Genomic DNA, 26482 nt, shown 5'->3' on the forward strand with positions numbered 1-26482 from the left:
GATGGCCAAGAGACACGTGAAAAGATGCTCAATATCACTAATTATTAGAGAAATGCAAATCAAAACTACAATGAGGTATCACCTCACGCTGGTCAGAACGGCCACACGGGGAGGGGGAAGGGTAAGCTGGGATGAAGAGAGAGAGTGGCATGGACATATATACACTACCAAATGTAAAATAGACAGCTAGTGGGAAGCAGCCGCATAGCACAGGGAGATCAGCTCGGTGCTTTGTGTCCACTTAGAGGGGTGGGATAAGGAGGGTGGGAGGGAGACGCAAGAGGGAGGAGATATGAGGATATATGTATATGTATAGCTGATTCACTTTGTTATAAAGCAGAAACTGACACACCATTGTAAAGCAATTATACTCCAGTAAAGATGTTGAAAAAAAAAAAAGCCTAACAGTGGGTGACATTGGTGCCACTTATCTCTTGGCACCTACCTATCTGCAGTCCTGTGCTAGGTGCTGAGATTGCACAGAGTTTATATCTTGGCTTTTTCAGGAAAAGCAAGGAGTCTGCCTTCACCAGAGTCCCAGGACAGCTTTGGGGAATAACAGGAGATAAAATTAGAACATAACTAGCCAGATTTTGAAGGGCGTTGATAGTAGTAGGCTCAGGGGAGCATGATACACTGTAGTGAGTGAAATGGCATTCTGTGATCTGATGTTTGAGTGGAAAGAAATGTGAATAGTCCAGTGTATTAATGCAATGGATCCATCAGTCAATTCCTGCTGTGTTTTGATGTGACACTGGGATTTAGAATAGTCCTTGAACTTTCTGTGGCCAAACTCTTCTACTTACAGTAGCTGGTAACCTAATTGAGGCTTTCCACTTATGTAAGGCTCTATCAGTGTCTCTCTAATCATCTAGCTAATTGACTAATTTACTCATTCATTTATTTAACACAAGTTTGCAATGTTCCAAGTGCTCTGCTAAGTATTCTAATACTTAGCATTAGCATTCTAGTATCCTAGCATTATCCTCTAGGATACAAAGATGAAGGAAGACATACTTTGAAGAGTTGTGGCACATTCAGAGGGATCTGTTTGGTGAATAGCCAGCTACACAGGATTGGACCTCAGAAGGGTGAGCTAGCATGCAGGTAAATAATTGAGAGTCCCTGGATTTGGGACAAGCGTTGAAGCTCTAGTAGTCTACTAGATTTTCCAGTAGAAAGAGGGTCTGTGATGGAACCTTACTCTTGGTACATTAGGGGATGGAAGAAGAAGAAGGAAGGAAAAAGACGATCTCAGAGTGATAGAAGGAGACAGGAAACACTTTCACAGAAAACCAGGGAGGGAGAAAATATGATTTCAAATGTCTTGCTCCAGGAACTGTTGATACAATAAGGATCAAGCAATATCCCGTGTTTCCACCTTGCAGAGGCCATTGGTGGCTCTAATGGAACAGTTCCATGGAAGAATTTGTAGTAGAAGCAAGGTTTGAAGAATGAACGGGAAAGAGGAATTAGAGATGGCTAGTGGGGAGATAATTGCAGTGAGATTAATCTGTTAGAGTTGGTATTCCTGAATTGATTTGTTTGTGGTGTTTAACATTTAAAAATATTTTATTGGAAGAATTTATGTTGGCACAGATGCCAGTCAAGTATGAGGCACATTTCCAACTATTACCTTGTGTGTAATTCCCAAAGTGGGTATGTTTTAGTTTTTTACATTTACCGTGTAGGTGTACCTTTTTTTTTTTTTCTTTTTTTTTTTTTAACATCTTTATTGGTGTATAATCGCTTTACAGTGGTGTGTTAGTTTCTGCTTTATAACAAAGTGAATCAGCTATACATATACATATGTTCCCATATCTCTTCCCTCTTGCATCTCCCTCCCTCCCAGCCTCCATATCCCACCCCTCCATGCGGTCACAAAGCACCGAGCTGATCTCCCTGTGCTACGTGGCTGCTTCCCACTAGCTAACTACCTTACGTTTGGTAGTGTATATATGTCCATGCCCCTCTCTCGCTTTGTCACAGCTACCCTTCCCCCTCCCCATATCCTCAAGTCCATTCTCTAGTAGGTCTATGTCTTTATTCCTGTCTTAACCCTAGGTTCTTCACGACATTTTTTTCTTAAATTCCATATATATGTGTTAGAATACGGTATTTGTCTTCCTCTTTCTGACTTACTACACTCTGTATGACAGACTCTAGGCCTACCCACCTCATTACAAATAGCTCAATTTCGTTTCTTTTTATGGCTGAGTAATATTCCATTATATATATGTGCCACATCTTCTTTATCCATTCATCCGATGATGGACACATAGGTTGTTTCCCTCTCCGGTCTATTGTAAATAGAGCTGCAATGAACATTTTGGTACATGACTCTTTTTGAATTATGGTTTTCTCAGGGTATATGCCCAGTAGTGGGATTGCTGGGTCATATGGTAGTTCTATTTGTAGTTTTTTAAGGAACCTCCATACTGTTCTCCATAGTGGCTGTACCAATTCACATTCCCACCAGCAGTGCAAGAGTGTTCCCTTTTCTCCACACCGTCTCCAGGATTTATTGTTTATAGATTTTTTTGATGATGCCCATTCTGACTGGTGTGAGATGATATCTCATTGTAGTTTTGATTTGCAGTTCTGTAATGATTAATGATGTTTAGCATTGTTTCATGTGTTTGTTGGCAGTCTGTATATCTTCTTTGGAGAAATGTCTATTTAGGTCTTCTGCCCATTTTTGGATTGGGTTGTTTGTTTTTTTGTTATTGAGCTGCATGAGCTGCCTATAAATTTTGGAGATTGATCCTTGGTCAGTTGCTTCATTTGCAAATATTTTCTCCCATTCTGAGGGCTGTCTCTTGGTCTTGTTTATGGTTTCCTTTGCTGTGCAAAAGCTTTGAAGTTTCATTAGGTCCCATTTGTTTATTTTTGTTTTTATTTCCATTTCTCTAGGAGGTGGGTCAAAAAGTACCTTGCTGTGATCTATGTCATAGAGTGTTCTGCCTATGTTTTCCTCTAAGAGTTTGATAGTTTCTGGCCTTACATTTAGGTCTTTAATCCATTTTGAGCTTGTTTTTGTATATGGTGTTAGGGAGTGGTCTAATGTCATACTTTTACATGTACCTGTCCAGTTTTCCCAGCACCACTTATTGAAGAGGCTGTGCTTTCTCCACTGTACATTCCTGCCTCCTTTATCAAAGATAAGGTGACCATATGTGCGTGGGTTTATCTCTGGGTTTTCTATCCTGTTCCATTGATCTATATTTCTGTTTTAGTGCCAGTACCATACTGTTTTGATTACTGTAGCTTTGTAGTATAGTCTGAAGTCAGGGAGCCTGATTCCTCCAGCTCCATTTTTCGTTCTCAAGATTGCTTTGGCTATTCGGGGTATTTTGTGTTTCCATACAAATTGTGAAATTTTTTGTTCTAGTTCTGTGAATAATGCCAGTGGTAGTTTGATAGGGATTGCATTGAATCTGTAGATTGCTTTGGGTAGTAGAGTCATTTTCACAATGTTGATTCTTCCAATCTAAGAACATGGTATATCTCTCCATCTATTTGTATCATCTTTAATTTCTTTCATCAGTGTCTTATAATTTTCTGCATACAGGTCTTTTGTCTCCTTAGTTAGGTTTATTCCTAGATATTTTATTCTTTTTGTTGCAGTGGTAAATAGGAGTGTTTTCTTGATTTCAATTTCGGATTTTTCATCATTAGTGTATAGGAATGCAAGAGATTTCTGTGCATTAATTTTGTATCCTGCTACTTTACCAAATTCATTGATTAGCTCTAGTAGTTTTCTGGTAGCATGTTTAGGATTCTCTATGTAGAGTATCGTGTCATCTGCAAACAATGACAGCTTTACTTCTTCTTTTCCGATTTGGATTCCTTTTATTTCCTTTTCTTCTCTGATTGCTGTGGCGAAAACTTACAAAACTATGTTGAATAAGAGTGGTGAGAGTGGGCAACCTTGTCTTGTTCCTGATCTTAGTGGAAATGCTTTCAGTTTTTCACCATTGAGGACGATGTTGGCTGTGGGTTTGTCATATATGGCCTTTATTATGTTGAGGAAAGTTCCCTCTATGCCTACTTTCTGCAGGGTTTTTATCATGAATGGGTGTTGAATTTTGTCGAAAGCTTTCTCTGCACCTATTGAGGTGATCATATGGCTTTTCTCCTTCAGATTGTTAATATGGTGTATCACACTGATTGATTTGCACATACTGAAGAATCCTTGCATTCCTGGAATAAACCCCACTTGATCATGGTGTATGATCCTTTTAATGTGCTGTTGGATTCTGTTTGCTAGTATTTTGCTGAGGATTTTTGCATCTATATTCATCAGTGATATTAGCCTGTAGTTTTCTTTCTTTGTGACATCCTTGTCTGGTTTTGGTATCAAGGTGATGGTGGCCTTGTAGAATGAGTTTGGGAGTGTTCCTCTGTCTGCTATATTTTGGAAGAGTTTGAGAAGGATAGGTGTTAGCTTTTCTCTAAATATTTGATAGAATTCGCCTGTGAAGCCATCTGGTCCTGGGCTTTTGTTTGTTGGAAGATTTTTAATCACAGTTTCAATTTCAGTGCTTGTGGTTGGTCTATTCATATTTTCTATTTCTTCCTGATTCAGTCTTGGCAGGTTGTGCATTTCTAAGAATTTGTCCATTTCTTCCAGGTTGTCCATTTTATTGGCATAGAGTTGCTTGTGGTAATCTCTCGTGATCTTTTGTATTTCTGCAGTGTCAGTTGTCACTTCTCCTTTTTCATTTCTAATTGTATTGATTTGAGTCTTCTCCCTTTTTTTCTTGATGAGTCTGGCTAATGGTTTATCAATTTCGTTTATCTTCTCAAAGAACCAGCTTTTAGTTTTATTGACCTTTGCTATCGTTTCCTTCATTTCTTTTTCATTTATTTCTGATCTGATTTGTATGATTTCTTTCCTTCTGCTAAGTTTGGGGGTTTTTTTGTTCTTCTTTTTCTAATTGCTTTAGGTGCAAGGTTAGGTTGTTTATTCGAGATGTTTCCTGTTTCTTAAGGTAGGATTGTATTGCTATAAACTTCCCTCTTAGAACTGCTTTTGCCACATCCCATAGGTTTTGGTTCGTCGTGTCTCCATTGTCTTTTGTTTCTAGGTATTTTTAAATGTCCTCTTTGATTTCTTCAGTGATCACTTCGTTATTAAGTAGTGTATTGTTTAGCCTCCATGTGTTTGTGTTTTTTACAGGTCTTTTCCTGTAATTGATATCTAGTCTCATAGCGTTGTGGTCGGAAAAGATACTTGATACAATTTCAATTTTCTTAAATTTACCAAGGCTTGATTTGTGACCCAAGATATGATCTATCCTGGAGAATGTTCTATGAACACTTGAGAAAAATGTGTATTCTGTTTTTCTTGGATGGAATGTCCTATAAATATCAATTAAGCCCATCTTGTTTAATGTATCATTTAAAGCTTGTGTTTCCTTATTTATTTTCACTTTGTATGATCTGTCCATTGGTGAAAGTGGGGTGTTAAAGTCCCCTCCTATGAATGTGTTACTGTCGATTTCCCCTTTTATGGCTGTTAGTATTTGCCTTATGTATTGAGGTGCTCCTATGTTGGGTGCATAAATATTTACAATTGTTATATCTTCTTCTTGGATAGATCCCTTGATCATTATGTAGTGTCCTTCTTTTTCTCTTCTAATAGTCTTTACTTTAAAGTCTATTTTGTCTGATATGAGAATTGCTACTCCAGCTTTCTTTTGGTTTCCATTTGCATGGAATATCTTTTTCCATCCCCTCACTTTCAGTCTGTATGTGTCTCTAGGTCTGAAGTGGGTCTCTTGTAGACAGCATATGTATGGGTCTTGTTTTTGTATCCATTCAGTCAGTGTGTGTCTTTTGGTGGGAGCATTTAATCCATTTGCATTTAAGGTAATTATCGGTATGTATGTTCCTATTCCCATTTTCTTATTTGTTTTGGGTTTGTTATTATAGGTCTTTTCTTTCTCTTGTGTTTCTTGCCTAGAGAAGTTCCTTTAGCATTTGTTGTAAAGCTGGTTTGGTGGTGCTGAACTCTCTCAGCTTTTGCTTGCCTGTAAAGGTTTTAATTTCTCCATCAAATCTGAATGAGATCCTTGCTGGGTAGAGTAATCTTGGTTGCAGGTTTTTCTCCTTCATCACTTTAAATATTTCCTGCCATTCCCTTCTGGCTTGCAGAGTTTCTGCTGAAAGATCAGCTGTTAACCTTATGGGGATTCCCTTGTGTGTTATTTGTTGTTTTTCCCTTGCTGCTTTTAATATGTTTTCTTTCTGTTGAATTTTTGACAGTTTGATTAATATGTGTCTTGGCGTATTTCTCCTTGGATTTATCCTGTATGGGACTATCTGTGCTTCCTGGACTTGATTAACTATTTCCTTTCCCATATTAGGGAAGTTTTCAACTATAATCTCTTCAAGTATTTTCTCAGTCCCTTTCTTTTTCTCTTCTTCTTCTCGAACCCCTATAATTCGAATGTTGGTGCGTTTAATGTTGTCCCAGAGGTCTCTGAGACTGTCCTCAGTTCTTTTCATTCTTTTTTCTTTATTCTGCTCTGCAGTAGTTATTTCCAGTATTTTATCTTCCAGGTCACTTATCCGTTCTTCTGCCTCAGTTATTCTGCTATTGATCCCATCTAGAGTATTTTAAATTTCATTTATTGTGTTGTTCATCGTTGTTTCTTTCATCGTTAGTTCTTCTAGGTCCTTGTTAAATGTTTCTTCCATTTTGTCGATTCTATTTCTAAGATTTTGGATCATCTTTACTATCATTATTCTGAACTCTTTTTCTGGTGGACTGCCTATTTCCTCTTCATTTGTTAGGTCTGGTGGGTTTTTACCTTGCTCCTTCATCTGCGGTGTGTTTTTCTGTCTTCTCATTTTGCTTATCTTACTGTGTTTGGGGTCTCCTTTATGCAGGCTGCAGGTTTGTAGTTCCCGTTGTTTTTGGTGTCCGTCCCCAGTGGCTAAGGTTGGTTCAGTGGGTTGTGTAGGCTTCCTGGTGGAGGGGACTAGTGCCTGTGTTCTGGTAGATGGGGCTGGATCTTGTCTTTCTGGTGGGCAGGTCCACGTCTGGTGGTGTGTTTTGGGGTGTCTGTGGACTTATTATTATTTTAGGCAGCCTCTCTGCTAATGGGGTTGTGTTCCTGTCTTGCTAGTTGTTTGGCATAGGGTGTCCAGCACTGTAGCTTGCTGGTCGTTGAGTGAAGCTGGGTGTTGGTGTTGAGATGGAGATCTGTGGGAGATTTTTGCCGTTTGATATTATGTGGAGCTGGGAGGTCTCTTGTTGAACAGTGTCCTGAAGTTGGCTCTCCCACCTCAGAGGCACAGCACTGACTCCTTGCTGCAGCACCAAGAGCCTTTCATCCACATGGCTCAGAATAAAAGGGAGAAAAAGTAGAAAGAAAGAATTAGTAGAAGAAGAAGAAAGAAAGAAAGAGAGAGAGAGAGAGGAAGGAAGGAGGGAAGGAAGGAAAAAGGAAAGAAAGAAGATAAAGTAAAATAAAATATAATAAAGTTATTAAAATAAAAAATAATTATTAAGAAAAAAATTTTAAAAAATAGGACAGATAGAACCGTAGGACAAATGGTGGAAGCAAAGCTATACAGACAAAATCTCACACAGAAGCATACACATACACACAAAAAGAGGAAAAGGGGAAAAAATCATAAATCTTGCTCCCAAAGTCCACCTCCTTAATTTGGGATGATTCGTTGTCTGTTCATGTATTCCACAGATGCAGGTTACATCAAGTTGATTGTGGAGCTTTAATCCGCTGCTCCTGAGGCCGCTGGGAGAGATTTCCCTTTCTCTTCTTTGTTCGCACAGCTCCCGGGGTTCAGCTTTGGATTTGGCCCCGCCTCTGCGTGTAGGTCGCCGGAGGGCGTCTGTTCTTTGCTCAGACAGGACGGGGTTAAAGGAGCCGCTGATTCGGGGGCTCTGGCTCACTCAGGCCGGGGGGAGGGAGGGGTACGGAGTGCGGGGCGGGCCTGCGGCGGCAGAGGCCGACGTGACGTTGCACCAGCCTGAGGCGCGCCGTGCGTTCTCCTGGGTAAGTTGTCCCTGGACCCCAGGACCCTGGCAGTGACGGGCTGCACAGTCACCCCGGAAGGGAGGTGTGGATAGTGACCTGTGCTCGCACACAGGCTTCTTGGTGGCAGCAGCAGCCTTAGCGTCTCCTGCCCGTCTCTGGGGTCCGCGCTTTTAGCCACGGCTCACGCCCATCTCTGGAGCTCCTTTAAGCGGCGCTGTTAATCCCCTCTCCTTGCGCACCAGGAAACAAAGAGGAAAGAAAAAGTCTCTTGCCTCTTTGGCAGCTCCGGACTTTTCTCCGGACTCCTTGCAGGCTAGCCGTGGCGCACTAACCCCTTCAGGCTGTGTTCACGCCGCCAACCCCAGTCCTCTCCCTGCGTCTGACCGAAGCCGGAGCCTCAGCTCCCAGCCCCCGCCCGCCCCGGCCGGTGAGCAGACAAGCCTCTAGGGCTGGTGAGTGCCGGTCGGCACCGATTCTCTGTGCGGGAATCTCTCCGCTTTGCCCTCCGCACCCCTGTGGCTGTGCTCTCCTCCGTGGCTCCAAAGCTTCCCCCCTCTGCCACCCGCAGTCTGCGCCCGTGAAGGGGCTCCTAGTGTGTGGCAACCTTTCCTCCTTCGCAGCTCCCTCCCACTGGTGCAGGTACCGTCCCTATTCTTTTGTCTCTGTTTATTCTTTTTTCTTTTGCCCTACCCAGGTACGTGGGGACTTTCTTGCCTTTGGGAGGTCTGAGGTCTTCTGCCAGCGTTCAGTAGGTGTTCTGTAGGAGTTGTTCCACGTGTAGATGTATTTCTGGTGTATCTGTGGGGAGGAAGGTGATCTCCGCGTTTTACTCTTCCACCATCTTCCTCTTGTCCCCTAGGTGTATCTTTTCATTAAGGTGACAAAATAACTTTTGAGGGCAGCATCACTTGTTATAGTAGTTCGTCATTTTCTAAGTATGGAAAATCCTGTAACTCACGCTGGTTCTGTTGATTTGAACAGCTGGCCTCCCAGTTCGTGCTGCTTTGCCCATGGGTGGATTGGGAATCTTACATTAGGAGTGATAAAACTGCTGACAGAATTTCACAAGCTGACGTAAATGACGCTGACTATAACATGAAGATTATTAGGAGGGATTTTGGATCTCTGCAAGCTTTGAAATAGTACTATATTTTAAACTCCACTTGATGTGAATGAAAAATGAGATCCTCTCATCATTAGAATTAATTTATAATGGGCTTCTCTCAAAACTGACCCAGATCAGACAGTATGAGGTTCACATTAAGTGGGCTTATACTACACAGATATGTAATGTTCAGTATATCTATAAATATAATTGCTTTAAATTTTTCGTACTAATTACCCTGAAACATGTACATTAAAGAAGTGAACAGCAAATTTCCTGAAATATATGTCCAAAATGATTCTAATTTGCATAAATTTTAGCCAAGGAACATGCTGTACCTTTGTAAAAATTTTAAAACATATTATACAAATATGTTGTGGTGTAACTTGGTGTTCCTCACCAATCCTAACTTGGGTGAAATACTTTTAGCAGAACATTGACAAGGACAAGTGAAAAAAAGGCTTCATTGTTTCAAACACCAGCTTATCTTTAGACTAATATAAAGGATTTTGTTTTATTGTGGTATTTTAGATCCAGCTTTCTAAAATTTAATTATAATTAAGACTTTGTGGACATTATTTTTGGACTGTATTTTTCTAAATAGTATTGATCACTCTTAATATTTATATAGTGAGTATGTAGTATTTTGAAGCTAGAAAGAGAAAAGTATACAGAAGAAATTAATTTAGCCCATAATACTACCATATATTGTTTGCTTTATTGTCTTTTGATCTTTTATATATTTTCAAAACTGTGATATGTAGGATTATGCAGTTTTACATCATGCTTCTTTCACCTAATATTATACTGTTATCCGTTTTATAATATATTCTTTACAAATTTAAGGAATTGTATAATTCTCCAAATGGATAGTGTGCTTTATTTTAAACAATCCTTTATTTTTGGAACCCAAGACATCAGGTTTTTTTTTATATTGCTGTAAATAATATTTTGAACATCATTAGTTTTGACATTTTACTCAGGATGATTCCTAGACATGGAATTTCTGGATCAAATGTACATGGATGTTTTAATTTCCTTGACGTATTACTAAATTGCTTTTCCCAACTGTTAAATGTGTAGGCAAAGGACACCCTTGTACTTAAGTCTCTACGTACAGAGAGACTTTGCATCCTCCAGCTTCCCTCTTTGTCTTTGTCCTCTTTCTGTCCACCACAAAGATCCATAATGTGTACTCTACGTCCTCTTTCTAGGATGTTTATATTTAATTTTATAATTGTAGTTACATTATAGACATAAAAAAATCTGTTTAAATAATTTTGAACCTTCCTTTTATATTTTTAATTCCATATTTTTTATTCACTGTTCAGTATAGAATGTATGTGTATATGCACACATGCACATACATACATATACACATGTACATATCTGGTAAATACTTTTTACTCATCTCTTGGATATTTGTATATGCTTGTATATATACACAAACTTTTAAGAAAGTTTAAGATACACATACCTTTTTAAAATTTATTGAGATTTTATTGACATATAATATTATATTGGTTTCAGGTATACAGGACAATGATTTGATATTTGTATGCACTGTGAAATGACCACCATAGTAAATCTTGATAGCATCCATCGCCACTGAAAGTTAACTTTAGGATTTACTTTCTTGGCGCCTTTCCAGTATGCTCTACAATATTATTGACTATAATCACTATGCTATACAGTACCTCCCCCATTACTTATTTATTCTGTAACTGGAAGTTTTTACCTTTTGAACCCCTTTACCAACTTTGCCGACTCCCCAGCCCCCTTCCCTCTGGCAACCACCATTCTGCTCTGTGTATATATGATTTTGGTTTTGTTTAGTTTTTGTTTCTGAGTTTCCACATATAAGTGAAATCATACAGTATTTATCTTTTTTTTCTGAAGTATTTTGCTTAGCTTAATTTTCTCAAGGTCCAAGGTTGTCACAAATAGCAAGATTTCATTCTTTTTTGTGGCTGAATAATATATTCCATTGTGTGTGTGTATTATTTATAGATAGATAGATAGATAGATAGATAGACAGATAGATATACCACTTTTTCTTTATCCATTCATCCATTGATGGCCATTTGGGTTATTTCCATATCTTGGCTATTGTAAATAATGCAATGAACATGGGGGTGCATATATTTTTTTCGAGTTAGGGGTTTTGTGGGGATTTTTTAAGATAAATACCAAGAAATGGAATTACTAGATCATATGGTAGTCCTAGTTTTAATTTTTTGAGGAAACTCCATGCTGTTTTCCAAAGTGGCTGTACCAATTTACATTCCCACCAACAGAGCATGGGAGTATCCTTTTCTCCACATCCTTGTCAAGACTTGTCATTTTGGTAATAGCCATTCTAACAGGTGTGAGGTGTTATTTCATTGTAATTTTGATTCACATTTCCCTGATGACTAGTGATATTGGACATCTTTTCATGTACCTGTTGACTGTTCGTTGGCTTTCTTTAGAAAAATATTCAAATCCTCTGCCTATTTAAAAATCAGATTGTTTGGGTTTTTTTTTTTTTTTTTTTTTTTGCTATTGAGCTGTATAAGTTCTATATTTTAGATATTAACTCCTTATCAGGTATACGATTTGCAAATATATTCTCCCTTTCAGAAGGTTGTCTCTGCCTTTTGTTGATGGTTTACTTTGCTATGCAAAAGCTTCTTTTGTTTGATGTAGTCCCACTTGTTTGTTTTTGCTTTTTTTGACTTTGCTTTTGGAGTCAGATTTAAAAATTCACCACAAAGACTCATATCAAGGAGCTTGCCATCTATTTTATCTTTTAGGAGTTTTATGACTTCAGGTCTTACATTCAAGTCTTTAATCCATTTTGAGTTAATTTTGGGGTATGGTGTAAGATAGTGGTCTAGTTTCATTCTTTTGCAAGTGGCTGTCCACTTTTCCCAACACCATTTATTGAAGAGACGCCCTTTTTCCATTGTGTATTCTTGGCTCCTTTGTCACTAATTAATTGACTGTATACTTGTACGTTTATTTCTGGATTCTCTGTTCTGTTCCATTGATCTATGTGTCTGTTTTCATGTCAGTGCCACACTGTTTTGATTACTCTAGCTTTATAAAATAATTTGAAATCCAGGAGCATGATACGTCCAGCTTTGTTCTTCTTTCTCAAGATTGCTTTGGTTTTTCACAGTCTTTTGTGTTTCCATACTAAGGTTAGGATTGTTTGTTCTGTTTCTATGAAATAACATTAGAAGCTTGATAGGTATTGCATTGACTCTATGGATTCCTTTGAGTAATATGGACATTTTAACAATATTAACTATTCCAATCCATAAGCATGGAATATCTTTCCATTTCTTTGTGTTTTCAGTTTCTTTCTTCAGTGTCTTAGAGTCTTCATAGTACAGGTGTTTCATCTTCTTGGTTAAATTTATTTCTAGGTATTTTATTCTTTTTGATGCAATTGTAAATGGGTCTGTTTTCTTAATTTCTTTTTCTGTTACTGTATAGACATTTTATGCCTTGCCACTTCACTAAATTTGTTTAGTAGTTCTAACAGTCTTTTTGTGAAAAGTTTAGGGTTTTCTCTATATAAAATCATTTCATCTGCAAATAGTGACAGTTTTACTTATTTCTTTCCAATTTGGATGCCTTTTATTTTCCTTGCATAATTGCTCTGGCAAGGACTTCCAATACTATGTTGAACAGAAGTGGGGAGGGTGGACATTCTTATCTTGTTCCTGATCTTAGAGGAAACACTTCTAGCTTTTCACTGTTCAGTATGTTAGCTGTAGGCTTCTCATACATGGCGTTTATTATGGTGAGGTACATTCCCTCTGTACTCACTTTGTTGAAAGTTTAACATAAATGGATATTGAATTTTGTCAAAAGCTTTTTGTACATCTGTTGAGATGATCATATGGTTTGTATTCGTTATTTTGTTAAGGTAGTGTATCACATTGCTTTGCAGATGTTGTTGATGTTGAACCATCCTTACATCCCTTGAATAAATCCCACTTGATCATGGTGTATCATCCTTTTAATGTATTGTTGAATGCAATTTGCTAACATTTTGTTGAGGATTTTTACATCTGTGTTCATCAGGGATATTGACTTGTAATTTTCATATATGGTGATGTGCTTGTCTGGATTTTGGTGTCACAGTAATGCTGGCCTCATCAAATGAGTTTGGAAGCATTTCCTCCTCTTAAATGTTTTGAAAGAATTTGAGGAGGATAGGTATTAACTCTTCTTTGAATGTTTGATAAAATCCACTAGAAAAGCCATCTGGTACCAAAGTTTTGTTTGAATCGGTAATCAGAACCCTCCCACAATCTCTTTATGTGTTTTGGTCTGTTCAGATTTTCTATTTCTTCCTAATTCAGTCTCTAAAGATTGTGTGAGTCTAAGAATGTATTCATTTCTTCTGTGTTGTCCAATGAGTTGGCATATAATTGTTCAGAGTAGTCTTTTAAGATCCTTTATATTTCTATGCTATCAGTTGTAACATCTCCTCTTCAATTTTGGATTTTATTTATTTAAGGCCTCTTTTTTTCTTGGTGAGTCTGGCTAAGGGTTTGTCAATTTTGTTTATCTTTTCAAGGAATCAGCTCTTAGTTTTACTGACTTTCCTATTGTCCTTTTAGCCTCTATTTTATTTATTTCTGCTCTGATTGTTATTATTTACTTTCTTCTACTAACATTGTTTCTTCTTTTTCTAGTTTCTTTAGGTGTAAAGTTAGATTGTTTATTTGAGATTTTTCTTCCTTCTTGAAGTAGGCCAGTATTTCTGTGAGCTTCCCTTTTAGAACTGCTTTTGCTGCATCACATAGGTTTTGGTATGTTGTATTTCATTTTCATTTGTCTCTAAGTATGTTTTTATTTCTCCACTGATTTCTTTCATTGACCCAGCGGTTGTATGTAGCATGTTGTTAAATATCCACGTACCTGTGAGTTTTACAGTCTTCTTGTAATTGATTTTAAGTTTCATGCCATTGTGGTTGGAAGAAATGCTTGATGTGACTTCAGTCTCCTTAAATTTATTGAAATTTGTTTTATGGCTTAACGTATGATCTGTCCTGGAGAATGTTCCATGTGTACTTGAAAAGAATGTGTTTTGCTGCTTTTGGATGGAATATTCTGTATATGTCTATTAAGTCAACCTGATGTAAAGTGTCATTAAGGCTGGTGTTTTCTTATGATTTTCTGTCTGAATGATCTATCCACTGATAAAGTAGGGTATTAAACTCCCCTACTATTATTGTATTGTTGTACTTTCTCCCTTTAGGTCTGTTAATATTTGCTTTTTATATTTAGGTGCTTCTATGTTGGGTGCATATATATTTTAAAAATTACATATTCTTGTTGAATTGACCCTTTTATCATTACGTAGTGTCCTTCTTTGTCTATTACTACAGACTTTGTTATAAAGTCTATTTTGTCTGATATGCGTATAGCTATCCCAGCTTTCTTTTTGTTTCTATTGAATATTTGCATGCTATATCTTTTTCCATCCCTTCATTTTCAGTACATGTATGTCCTTATATCTAAAGTGAGTCTCTTGTAGGCAGCATATAGATGAGTCTTGTTTGTTTTGCTTTGTTTTGTTTTTGTTTTGTTTTGATTTTTAATCAATTCTGTCTTTAGAGTGAAGAATTTAGCCCATTTACATTTAAGGTAATTATTGATAAATATTAATTTACTTCCATTTTGTTAATTTTTCTGCCTGTCTTTTTGTAGTTTCTCTCTGTTACTTTCTTCTTTTGCTCTCTTTCCTTGTGCTTTGATGACTTAGTTTAGTTGAGATTCCTTTAGTTGTTATGTTGAGATTCCATTCTCTCTTTTGTGTGTCTGTATCTACTCTAGGTTTTTGCTCTGTGGTTATCATGTGGTTCACATATAATGTCCTATGTATATAAAAGTCCATTTTAAGTTAATACTAACTTAAATTTGAGGGTATTCCAAAACTCTACATCTTTACCTCTCCACTACATTTCATCTTTTTACTTCTGTCTCTTAGGTATCCCTTAAATAATTATTGTATTTTTGTTAATTTTGCTACTTTTGTCTTTTAAACTTGACACTAACCTTATAAGTGATTAATCCACTATCTTCGCTAAATATTTATCTTTACCAGTGAGAATTTGACTTTCATATATTTTCTTGTTATTAATTAGTGACCTTTCTTTTCAGGTTAAAGAAGTCCCTTTAACATTTCTTGTTAGGTTGGTTTGGTGGTGATGAACTCATCTAACTTTTGTTTGACTGAAAAACTCTATCCCTCCTTTCATGATGAGTGATAATCTTGCTGGGTGGAGTATTCTTGGTTGGAATTTTTTTCTTTCAGCACTGAGAATATACCATGCCACTCCCTTCTGGCCCATAATGTTTCTGCTAAACAAATATGCTGCTAGTCTTATTGGCTTTCCCTCACACATAACAAGTTGCTTTTCTCTTGCTGCTTTTAAGGTTCTTGTATTGTCTTCAATTTTTGACATTTTAAGTATAATGTATCTTGGTGTAGATCTCTTGAGGTTCATCTTATTTGGGCTTCCTGGACCTGGATGTCTGTTTTCTTTCCCAAGTTAGGGAAATTTTTAGCCATTATTTTTAGCCATTATTTCTTCAAATAAGTTCTGCCCCTTTCTCTCTGTCTTCTCCTTAGACCCACATAATGTTAATGTTAGTCCTCTTGGTGTTTTCCCATAGATCCCTTAAAATCTCTTCACTTTATTTTTACTTGTATTATTTTATTATTATTATTATTATTTTGCAGCTCAGTTTAGATGAGTATCCTTGCTTTGACTTCCAGAACACTGATTCTTTCTACTGCTTTGTCTAGTCTGCTGTTGAATCCTTCTAGTGTGTTTTTTAGTTCAGTTTTTGTGTTCTCAGCTCTGTGACTTCTATTCTGTGCTTCTTTATATTTTCTATCTCTTTGCTGAAGTTCTCACTTGTTCATCTATTCTTCTGAGTTCAGTGAGCAATTTTGACTATTACTTTGAATTCTTTATCAGGTAGATTACTTATCTTCATTTCATTAAAATCTCTTTCTGAAGTGTTGTCTTGTTCTTTCTTTAATAACATATTTCTGTTTTGTCCTTTTGTTTGATGCTGTTTCTATGTATTGGTGAAACAGCTACCTCTCTGAGTCTTGAAGTAGTTGGCCTTGTGTAGGTGATTCAACCTTGCCCTAGTGGTTGGTTGTCTTTTGAAATTTTGTGATTGTCTAAGCAGCCTGATTTATTCTTGATAGGTTCCTGGTGTTGAGGGTGTGCCAAGACCTGTCAGTGTTCCAAGAGGAAGGATCTCATTTTGCACTTAGTTTTGGGCTGTTTGAAAGTCAAACCCTCGGGCAACAGGTTTTGAAGTATGCACGTATGTAGTCCTATGGACCATAATCATAAACCCTGCTGGCCTCCAGAACAGAAAATCTGGAGATGACCCTTGGGCAACATTTCCATAAATCAGACCTCTAGACAAGTGTATAAGCTCCTTTCTGGGAGGTATCATTGAGCTGCAGTGAGGCGAAGGGAGTGTGCAAGGATAGTGTCTTACATTCCCTGAGAGTGCCTCTGTACTCTCTAGATGTGTGGCAAGCCTGAAGCCTCAGGCTGAATCTCCAGGACAAGCAAATAGGCCTTTTTCATAGGAAGACTGGAGGTGTGTTTCAGTCTGCTGCCTGTGCAGTGCCCTGGGGGTGGTAGCCTGCCAAGAGCTATCTTTCTAATTGTTACAGTCCCATGGAGCCCAGGAATGCAAGTCCCATTGGCCACCAGGGCTAGGTGATCAGAAGGCATCCTCTTTGTGGATCGCATGCACCTGCTGGCCCTAGAAGAGCATCTGGAGTGCATAGGGGGCAGGACATGCTCCTTGGCTTTGGCATGACATCAGGAAAAATCCTTGTCTGTGCTCCGCGGCCAGTTTCAGCAAGGGAGTGGGAGAGTGTCATGACTGCTCTCACTAGCTGGTCCCAGCCAGGGAGTGAGGGAATGCTGCATCTACTCACCCCTGCCTGCCTTACCAAGACAGTGGGAGGGTCCCACGTCTGCACACCTGCCTGTGCTAACAGGGTAGAGGGAGAGTGCAGAATGGTGTCTGCCAGCACCCCAGTCTCCAGAAAGAGTCCCAACCATCTCTTGTTCCTCCAGCAGATGCTTGAAGATTAGCATAGGAATCTCCTTCACATTCCGGGCACTTTTCAAACTGCTACTTTTGCACTGGGTCCTAGGGCAAGTGAGACCTCATGCAAGCCTTTTATTTATTGATGTATGTATGTATGTATTTTTAAATGACTTTTTATTGGAGTACAGTTGCTTTGCAATGTTGTGTTAGTTTCTGCTGTACAGCAAAGTGAATCAGTTATATGTATACTATATCCACTCTTTTTCAGATTTCCTTCCCACTTAGGTCACCACAGATCATTGAGTAGAGTTCCCTGTGCTATACATTAGGCTCTCATTAGTTATCTATTTTATACATAGTAGTGTATATATGTCAAGCTTTTTGAAAGGAGAATCTCAGCTCACTTCAACTGTTGACTGAAAAAAAATGCACCATCTAAAAGTTGAGGGTTATGTTTTATTTGGTGGACAAAACTGAGGACTTAAGCCTGGGACACAGCATCTCAGATAACTGAGGGACTGCTCTGAAGAGGCAAGGGCAGGAGCCAGGACATATAGGAGTTTTTGCAACAAAGACCAGGTAGTCGGAACATCAAAGATTACTGTTAATTAAGGAAAACCAGATAGCTCAGGTTAAGGAATCTAGTGCTTTTCTATGTATGGGAAGATGCAAATTCTGGGCTCACTGAAATCATCCCTTTGATGGGCACCTCAGCTCTTGGGGACCAGTATCCTGTGCTTCTCATCCTGAGTCTCCCCAGGGTGCACCGTCGAGGGTGGCTGCAGCAGCTGACCGCTAGATGGCGGGCATCCTGTTTCCATCCTGAGTTTCCTCAGGGCTCAGCGTTGGGGGCAACTGTAATGCGACGGCTTGATGGCTGCAGCATCCTTTGTTTACTGATATGGCAGGTGGCATTTTTAGTTCACACAGCCCTTTAGGTCCCTTGGATGTGAACTCCTTTGGTTTCTAAGCCAGACATTTTGGGGGCTCATCTCTCTGTTGTAGGTCCCAAGGGCTGGAGAGGCTGATATGGGGCACAAACCCCTCACCCTAGGGGAGGAGCTCTGGATTTGTGAGATTCCCTCCCTATTGTGGGGCTCTGCACCAGGCATGGAGTTTTTGGTGAGACCACGTCTCTGTCTCTCCTACCTATCTCAATATGGTCCTTTTATCATTTATTGTGGATGGGGCAGTTCAGCTAGTTTTCAGTTCTTTTTCAAAGGGAATTATTCCATATGCAGCTGTAGATTTGGTGTGTCCATGGGGCAAGGTGAATTCAAGGTGAGCCTCCACCTTGGAGCACTTCCCCCCAGCCTCCCACACATGTAGTTTTAATTAAGGTAGGCACTTTATTTTCTGAATTCATGTAAAGCTGAGAATGTCTTTCTGTTGCTTTGTTATATAGAAGCTACTTTATTGGGGATGTTTATGGATTAAGACACAAAGGTTTGTCTATGTGTCTTATTTCAATGGACATCTGGGGTGGCCAGAAGCTATGCAACCAGCCTTTTTTTCTTTTTTTGCGGTACACAGGCCTCTCACTGTTGTGGCCTCTCCCATTGCGGAGCACAGGCTCCGGATGTGCAGGCTCAGCAGCCATGGCTCACAGGCCCAGCTGCTCCGCGGCACGTGGGATCTTCCCGGACCGGGGCACGAACCCATGTCCTCTGCATTGGCAGGCGGACTCCCAACCACTGCGCCACCAGGGAAGCCCTGCAACCAGCCTTTTTAAAATCCTTGATAGGAGACCATTTGTCTGTTTGGGTGCTTGCTGTCATCCCAATCCCCACCCCAAACACACATGCTACTTTTCTTTCCAGCCCTTATGTGGGTGGATGATTTTCCATAACCTCTACCTGGAATGTGAGGAGCCTTTTTGATGTGTAAAATCAAGTGTTTTTTTTTTTTTTTCTCTATCCTATTCTGAAATGTTTCTTTAATTATCCCTTGATCACTGTTTACCTTACAAATCTTGTCAAGTACTCAAAAGCTATAATTGATACATAAACCTACATTTCCTGACCTAATATCCATCATGTCTCTCTTCATTTTCATCTTTATCCTTTATTTAATTTACCTAGATTGTTTGTCCTTCACAGGACTGTGTATGTGTTTTTATTGTCAATTCTACTATTGTATCCAATATAGGTTTGTCATAAGGAAAATAAGTAGAATACAGTGTTCATCAAGTTAATAACTATATTTGAATAAAGTCTTTGTGCTGAGTGACATGAGAAGTACATGCTGGGCAAAGCAAGCCTGGGGAAGCTGACATTTTTCACGGATAATGTTAGAGACAGTGAACATTGACACCAAGGACGATGGGGAGATGGGTGTGTGCTTTTCTTCTAGGTTACAGCAGTATTAATCTTCACTAACTGGACTATATATACACTAATTGAATCATACTGTAGAAATAGTAGAAGGCTTAGTGAGTGCAGTCAACCTTGTATCCATGGGTTCCACATCTGTGCATACAGAGGGCTGACTATAAAAGACTTGAGCATCCATGGATTTTGGTATCACCAGAAATTGGTCCTGGAACCAGTCCCCCATGGATACTGAGGAATATTTAAGTACTTGGGTTGGGGAGTTTGATTTGTTCCTAGATGAGATACTGAGCAGTAGACTTCATTTGTGTGATCACTTAGTGCCGATATACCATAATCCATTATCCACTCTTCTCTGAAGCACAATTTCATGTTGTGGAGAGTCATCGCATAATAAAAATCACAATGTAAAGGTCAACAAGTTTCCATTCCGCTATTGCAGTTTATATTTCCTTGAAATTCTTAGCTCACCCAGCTCCATTTTTATTTCATTTTATTCTCTTTTCAGCTCGTCTTGTTTTTAATTTAATCCTATCTTTTTATCTCAGTGTCTTTTTTTAAGCTTTCTGCACATGTTTTGGAGAGTCATGTCTTTCTGGATACTACCAAACATGTTAAGGTTTTTTCTAAAATACTTTCTTGAAAATCATTTTCAGGTTTGATGCCTTCTCCTGTGATTGAGGGTGATGTTCTCTTTCTCTTGTCCTCCAGTACTTCTTCATGGGTTCTGTGTTGTATGTTTTCACTTTACTCATTCTAAAATGATCCGCATAGACCCTGGGATCAGCAGCAGACAGTGTATATACCACCTTCTGTCCATCTGCATTTTTAAAATCTTTTCTGCGAGGTCTCCCAATATCCAATGTCTTTCAGGCAATTTGGGGAGCTATGTTATACTGAGGTAGAATTTTGCCATCCCCTTTCTTTCTGCCTGTGCCTTTGATACTCTGGAATATTGGAGCCCATGTTAAGAACATTCAGTATGCGCTTTATACCAAAGCTGGCACTACAGGCACAGTCGCTATAACACTGTACTTGCTATGACTGTAGTTCCAGTGTGGACCACTGCCAGCCCCACTGTGATCACCCTCCATTGTTTCCTGGGAGTTAATCTCCAAGGTGATTCCTAGTAGAATAATCCTATTTTATTCTTAAAGAATGGTAAGGATTTATTATTAGTTAATGAATTTCTCCAATTCAGGGGCCAGGAATGATAAATATATGAGGGTGCTGCCTAAGTTCTTTTAGGCAGGGAAAAACTTGTTTCATTTAACAAAAAGCACATGTAAGCATCATCTTTTTTTTCTCAGTTCATTTCAGTTGGTGTCTATTTGTGTGTGTATGTGTAGGGGTGGGGTATAGGCAATACCACAATAAATGTGCAAGTAACATAAAATTGGATATTAATGTAAGCATGCTATGATGAAAAATTAAACTGAAAAGAAGGACGAAAATCCATAATCCTAGTTTCCCATTGTTATGTTGTTTAAGACATCATTAGAGTTATTTTTATGGAAAATTAATGAAAGCAGCCAGTATTGTATTTGAAATAGCTTTTAAACCACAATCCAGCAATACCTACATTTAATGCTTGAAAATCTGTATTGTTATTGTTAATCTCTAACTACCTATTCTAAAATTCAACTATAATTAAAGAAGCATACACTTAGGGACTTCCCTGATGGCGCAGTGGTTAAGAATCTGCCTGCTGGGCTTCCCTGGTGGTGCAGTGGTTGAGAGTCCGCCTGCCGATTCAGGGGACACAGGTTCGTGCCCCGGTCCAGGAGGATCCCACATGCTGCGGAGCGGCTGGGCCCGTGAGCCATGGCCGCTGAGCCTGCGCGTCTGGAGCCTGTGCTCCGCAACGGGAGAGGCCACAACAGTGAGAGGCCCGCGTACCACAAAAAAAGAATCTGCCTGCCAATGCAGGGGACATGGATTTGACCCCGGTCCAGGAAGATCCCACATGCCGAGGAGCAACTAAGGCCGTGAGCCACAACTCCTGAGCCTGCACTCTAGAGCCCATGAGCCACATCTACTGAAGCCCGCGCACCTAGAGCCTGTGCTCTGCAACAAGAGAATCCTCCGCAATGAGAAGCCCGCACACCGCAACGAAGAGTAGCCCCCGCTCACCACAACTAGGGAAAGCCCGCACACAGCAATGAAAACCGAATGCAGCCAGAAAAAAGAAGCATACACTTAAACATCTTGAAGTTGAGTAAGAGAAGAGACAATGGATATAAACTTCACCTTGTAAAGTGGTTTGCCTTTTGAGAAGAGGTTTGATCCTATAGAAAAGGCTCTGCTCACTGCTTAGCATGTGGTATATGCTTAAACTGTTTTATTTAATCCTTACAACACCTTTTAAATTATTATTTATCTCTCTGAAAAAAAATAAGGTTTAGAGAGATTAAATAACTTGGCCTGAGGAGGTACAGCTAGTAAGTACCAAAACCAGGTACTTTGAACCTAAATCTCTTTGATCCAAAGATCATATTTGTAATCACCTTTCAGCTCCCACCTCCGACTTGAGCTAAGCAGAATGAACAGAATAACAAATCTACTGGTTTAAACCTAACTGTTTTTCAGAGCTTGCATGTGATTTGGCCCCTGCTTTCCTCTCCAACTTCATTTTAGAATACACACCCCAGGCTCTGCTCCTGGACACAATGGCTTCCTTTCTGTTCCTTAAATACCACATTTGAGGGCCTTTGCATATGCCATTTCCTTTGCCTGCGGTGTTCTCCCTGGTCTCTTCCTTTCTCTGCCTCCTTCTCTCTCAGGTCTTAACCCAAAAATCATTTGTTCTGAGTCCTCTTCCAACCATGGTGTATGAAGATGGTGCTTTCCCCATTTAAAGTCCCTCCTGTCACCTGTTATTTCCTTCCTAGCATGTGACCAATCTGAAATCAATCTGCTCACTTACTTGTTATGTATCTCTCTACAGAATGTAAGCTCTCTGAGGGCAGGAACTTTCTCCCTCTTAGTTATTACAATATCTACGGAAGTTGGAACAGCACTTGACATATAATAGATGTTGAAAAAAAGCAATTGAATGAAGAATGGATGGGTGACTTTGAAGTTTATATATTTGTTTTTACTTGGAAACACTGTCTTTAAATTTTTTTTGATGGGATGTATTTGAAAATATCTTTAAGAATTTTGAGTGTTCTAAATCGTGTTTAGGGATTCCCTCATGGTGCAGTGGTTAAGAATCCACCTGCCAATGCAGGGGATGCGGGTTTGAGCCCTGGTCCGGGAAGATCCCACATGCCATGGAGCGACTAAGCCCGTGCTCCACATCTACTGAGCCTGCACTCTAGAGCCTGCATTCCACAACTACTGAGCTTGCGTGCCACAACTACTGAAGCGCATGCACCTAGAGCCCATGCTCCGCAACAAAGAGAAGCCACCGCAATGAGAAGCCCGTGCACTGCAACAAAGAGTAGCCCCCGCTCGCTGCAACTGGAGAAAGCTTGTGAGCAGCAATGAAGACCCAATGCAGGCAAAAATAAATAAATTAAAAATAAATAAATAAATAAATAAATCGTGTTTAAAGCTTGATCGGGACACTTAATAACATAACCACAGACCACTGCAACTTCCTGTGATAAGAGATTTCTGCTTTGGTTTTGATGTGCCCAATGTTCTCATTTAAATAACTAAACTAAACATGTGTATTAATTAGAATAGAACTCTTTAGCTAATTTTCTGCAATAGAATTATAGTGTTATAGAATTCTAACAGTTTTAGCTAGATGAGGACTTAGGATACTCTCTAGTCTAACTGAAATATTGTGGAAAGTTAAAAAGGCTTCTTCAAGGCTACACAGGTAGATCCAGGTCCAGAAACTTGGAACGGGGCCCTTTCCACTATTTCAGGTCAACTCTTATTGTGTTTCTTCCACTCCCCTGCTCCCACCCATTATAGTGAATATTTTTATAGGAGCAATAGATTTTATATAGAATTTTATCAAAATAATTCTGTAAAAAAAAAAGTAGCAATATTAACCAGAGTTCTCAGTTTACCTTAAGTCCATAAGAAATGAAACAGTAACTTTCGTGCATGCCTTAAAACTGAAATCATTGCACACTGTTCCGTCAAAGGTAGTTGTAATGTAGGCACAGAGGCCTGTGGGCTGGATCTTCATACAGAAAGGGAAAGAAGTATCAGGTTCAGGATGAAATAAATCATACAAATTTTTTTTTTGTATTTTTCTACATAGTTGGCAGTTGAAACTATTGCATGTGAACCTCATATTCAGGAATCACAAATATAAAAAATTGGACTTAATAACCTATAGATTTTATGAGCAATTCTCATGCCTCAAAGGAATCCCTCATTTTTCAGAAATGTTTCTTGAAAATATAATTTGATTTACAAAACTTTATGCATATTTCTAAACAAGATAAACCTTGCCTTTATAACCTCTTAGAAGCCGAAGATTGATTTTCTAAGAAAAGAAATAAAAGAAAATAAAAAAAAAGAAACACCAAAACCAAATTACATTGTTTTGTTCATATAAGGAGATGAAGGAAAATGAACATGTGATTCATCAATACAAATAAGATGCCCAGTGAATGAGGGCAGTGAATATATAAAGCTTCTATGTAGCTCAAAAATAGTGTTTTTGCTAGGAAATTATTTGTGTAAAACCAGTATAATCAAGACCTGTGTTGTCTACTTTATTCTTCCTCTTCTAAGGTCAGCAGCGAAAGTAAGTTTGTCTCACTTGCCTCCCCTGACCCCTTGCTTTTATATGGCAAAACAGACCACAGTGTAAATGACTATGAAATTTAGCTTTTCTCTGTGAATAAGAGGATGTTTATGCTGACTTGATAGAACTCCATTTCTCTTCCATTCTTTGTTCATGGAATGATCACAGGATATGGGGAAAACATTATTCATCCCCAAATGACTATGCATATAAGTCATAGAAGCATCTACTCCTAGAACTGGGAGGGACCAAGGGGTTATCTTGTCCAAAATCTTCTTGTAGAGATCAAAATGGCCTTAGAATCCTGTGCCTATGGTGATGAGGCCTTATTTGTCTTTGTGTGTCTGCATGTGCAGGAATACATGGACTCCAACAAATACATTGAACATCTGCTGACTCAACTTGAGGAGCAACACAGAAGTCTCTGGAGGTGAGTTCAATCCACATCCTCAACTAGTAGCAGCATCTATAAATTTGATCTTGATCACAGAAGCATGGAGTTGGCAAATGGTCTCTTCTACTTGGTGCCAAAAGCACCTCTGGGGGCAGAAATCAGCAGAGGCTACCTAGAGAGTTCCATTCCTTTCATTAAAGTGAAGCAGTGGTGCCAGAAGTTGTCCTTGAGTGAAGGACCTGCTGAGAACTGGGAAGGTGGTGGAAATCATACCATTTGTCAGGGTCAAGGAGCTAATTTGCCCAAGGCCATGCAGCAAACTTATATCGTAGAAACTAGGACCCAAATTCTCTGGCCCTTGCCTGCTTAAATATTATTTAAGTTTTTCTCTAATTGAAAGGTTGAACACTTCTGCTTAAAATTTCTAAATTCATATTAAAGAATATGTATTTCGGGAATGCTGTAGTATATATAGGTCTCCCATGTTTAGGTTTTTGTTCTATGTGGTGGGTCCTGATTCTAGGTAAGGAAAGGTATGTGAGAACATTTGTGCAGGTAAATTGGAAAAAGAGGCGAGTGTCATAGAAGTCATACTCCCAGGTTATTCATTCCCTGAGGCCTCTTGGGAATGGAGATTATTTTGATATTATTATCTAGGTCTTTGGGGTCCGTGTGGTCAGGGTCTTCCTAGGTGCTTGTATGGTCTCTGAATTCCATTTACTAAATTCCTATAGCTCTTGTTATCTGGAATAAATATGCTAGTGCTCAATTACATGATACCTTACATTGCACAAGAATTGTTTAATGTGATTAGCTTTGTCGCCCAGGGGTCAAAAAGCCCCTAGCGTCCTTTATTTCTCATCTCCTCATGTCACGGAAGACAGTGCTCTCTCTGTACACAGAGATATTAAGCAGGTAAGTGTGACCTAACCCTGTGGATTTCTTGTCCAACCTTATCTAAATCCATCACCCTTGGTCTCTGTACCGGCTGATGCTGCCTGTTCTACACGCACCCTTGTAACAAATCCTAATAACCTTGAAATTCATCTTCTCTGAGGAATTCTAGTTCTTGGGCGAAATGCCTGATATTTTCATTTGTTCTGCTCTTCTGTTAGTTTTCCTACTAGAAAACAGATCTGTGGTTATAGTAATAGACAATATTCTATTTCTCTACCTCGAAAAGCTGCTGGTAGGATACAACAAAAAAGTACAGTTTTCAGGTCTGCTTGCTGGTAACAGACACATCAGTTAACTTTATATAACTTGTTGCAGTATTTGTTAGATTTCTTTTTGAGAGCTCTAACCAGGTTTTCTTTTGTGAACCAGTGTGTTGTATTAATAAAACCAGCAGCAGTGTATTTATGGTTATATGCCTTTTAAATTATATTTTCTGTAGATCTACTACAATGTATGCTTAAAAGCTTATGTAACTGAGTTGTAACATTTTCTTTAAACTATTTGTATAGAATAATTTTACTCTTTTTCAAAAGAAAAAATGCACAGGTGATGAATACCATCTTGATGAAAGAAATTAGAGTTTAATTTGGTCAGTGTGTCTTATACACATCATTGAAGAGGAATTATAGTTTCACAGGTTTTTGAACCAAAAAACCTGCATGGAAAAGAATACTTTCCTGCTTTCTTAATTAAGGTAGTTAATAAAAACCTTTGGTTTCCTCTGATACGATTAAATTAAAATCTCATTTCAGGTGCAAACATAACCTAACATAAAGTAAGAGCTCAGAATTTTGCGGGCAGTCACTTCCATTTTCCTTCCAAGTACGATTACTGCTGGTGAAGAAGCAAAGCTTTTTATATAGTGTCAGA

General features: G+C 38.9%; 1 protein-coding gene across 1 annotated transcript in view; it reads left to right on the forward strand.

The window, feature by feature from the left end:
* The window catches only part of NCKAP5 (NCK associated protein 5), an 870988-nt gene that overhangs the window by 224089 nt on the left and 620417 nt on the right, over window positions 1-26482 (forward strand). Inside the window, exon 2 of the mRNA XM_022590669.3 lies at window positions 24618-24691. Coding sequence (XP_022446377.2) covers window positions 24618-24691 — 74 coding nt within the window. The remainder of the gene's footprint in view (window positions 1-24617; window positions 24692-26482) is intronic.

Source organism: Delphinapterus leucas, chromosome 8 (genome assembly GCF_059928025.1).
Source record: "Delphinapterus leucas isolate spDelLeu-1000000601 "Yukka" chromosome 8, BTC_Dleu_Yukka2, whole genome shotgun sequence".
Taxonomy (NCBI): domain Eukaryota; kingdom Metazoa; phylum Chordata; class Mammalia; order Artiodactyla; family Monodontidae; genus Delphinapterus; species Delphinapterus leucas.